The following is a 1,550-nucleotide window of genomic DNA, read 5'->3' on the forward strand; positions in this document are numbered from 1 at the left end:
AATTTTGATATCACAGGCACTTTAAAAACAGATTGAATAAAGAAAAAAAGTCTCCTTCAATAGTTTTGTTAACGAGCTCCTAAATGATCATACCCACAGGAAATGTTGCTAAAAAGTGTTTTAAAGCAAGGAAACTGAAAAAAACAAACCAGTCAGAGTTGTTTTGAATTGATTTTGTAAGTTAATATATGACAGCACGTAAGAACCAGGTTGACGTCAAACTAAAAAGAAAGTACTTACAAATTATTTAAAATATTTCTGTCACGTTTAAACCAGTCTCATAAAGCAAMAAACCTGTTGCTTTAATGACACTAAACTGTAAACAAAGAGATGGGATGATTTTTGCTTATTTTTATCCAAGAAAGACTCAGTTTCTCAAAAAGTTGTCAGAAAAAGAAAAAGAAAATGTTACTGCAAAAAAAAAAAAAAGGAAAAAAAAGAAAAGAAAAACTGATCCACTTTAGGAGCAGGAAGAGAAAAGTCAGCTGAGTCAACAGGGACAGGAAAGAAAGGAGGCCTGGCTGTGTGCTGAACAGACATATTATATAATAAYGTCAGAAAATAAACAAGAAAGACCCAGAAAGCATAAATCTGGGGGAACACCACAAATCACTCAGTAAAAAAATAAAATAAAGTTTGAAAGCTTTTCAAAGTCTCACCTGGCACTGGGTGCGCAGCGGATGTACATGCAGCCGACTCTGTTGCCTCTGCTGGAGCGAGTGAGGAACACCTCCATCGTGTCCAGCTCTCTCTGAGAGTACTGAAACTCCGCTCGCTCCGTCAGGTGGAGCTTCCATCTCCCCTCCACGCCCCCAGAACCTCCACTTCCCGAAACCGAAGCGCCRCTCCTGGACCGCAAGCTCGACGTCCCCGTTGAGCCCGCGGCGGCGGGTCCTGCTTCGGGGTCGGGCAGGAGGGCGTAGGTGGGCTCAGGGGGCAAGAAGGCGAGCTTGGCTGCGATGCGGCTCGGACAAGGTGGGCAGCAGAACAGGCAGCAAAGCTCACTGAARGAGAGCTCGTTCATCCTTCACTGTGGACAGAGAAGACAGGATGAAGCTACATGACGTGTTTACTGCACGGGTTATTACACGTCATGTTTTAGGACAAACGTGTTTCTTTTGACACGTGAAACGTTGAGAACACTTTACAAACACAACATGTAAAACTAAAAGTTTCACAATACAAATTTAAGTTCTGTGCATAAACTCAGCCTATATACACTGCTCAAAAAAAAAAAAAAAGGAAACACTTAAACAACGCACGCTAACTCCCGATCTTAATCAATGAAATATTTGCATTGAATACTTTGTTCTGTACAGAGTTGAATGTGCTTCACAAAAGTTTGATTTACTTGGACTTAGCGTGCGTTGTTTAAGTGTTCCCTTTATTTTTTTGAGCAGTATATAAGCAATATACACTCACCGGCCACTTTATTAGGTACACCACACTAGTAATGGTTTTGTGGTCATAAAGGGATGGACATGGTCAGCAACAATACTCAGGTAGGCTGTGGCGTTGCAACGATGCTCAATTGGTACCAAGGGGCCCAA

The 1,550-nt window shown here is 41.7% G+C and overlaps 1 protein-coding gene across 1 annotated transcript in view; it reads right to left on the minus strand.

The window, feature by feature from the left end:
- Positions 1 to 1,223, minus strand: part of abhd17ab (abhydrolase domain containing 17A, depalmitoylase b) — a gene marked incomplete at its 5' end in the record, with an annotated part of 13,045 nt that extends 11,822 nt beyond the window's left edge. The window contains 1 exon segment of the mRNA XM_014002890.1: positions 660 to 1,223. Within this exon segment, the coding sequence (XP_013858344.1) occupies positions 660 to 1,024 (365 nt within the window).
- Positions 1,224 to 1,550: the final 327 nt, after the last annotated feature.

Source organism: Austrofundulus limnaeus, unplaced genomic scaffold, assembly GCF_001266775.1.
Source record: "Austrofundulus limnaeus strain Quisiro unplaced genomic scaffold, Austrofundulus_limnaeus-1.0 Scaffold15, whole genome shotgun sequence".
In the NCBI taxonomy this organism is placed as follows: Eukaryota; Metazoa; Chordata; class Actinopteri; order Cyprinodontiformes; family Rivulidae; genus Austrofundulus; species Austrofundulus limnaeus.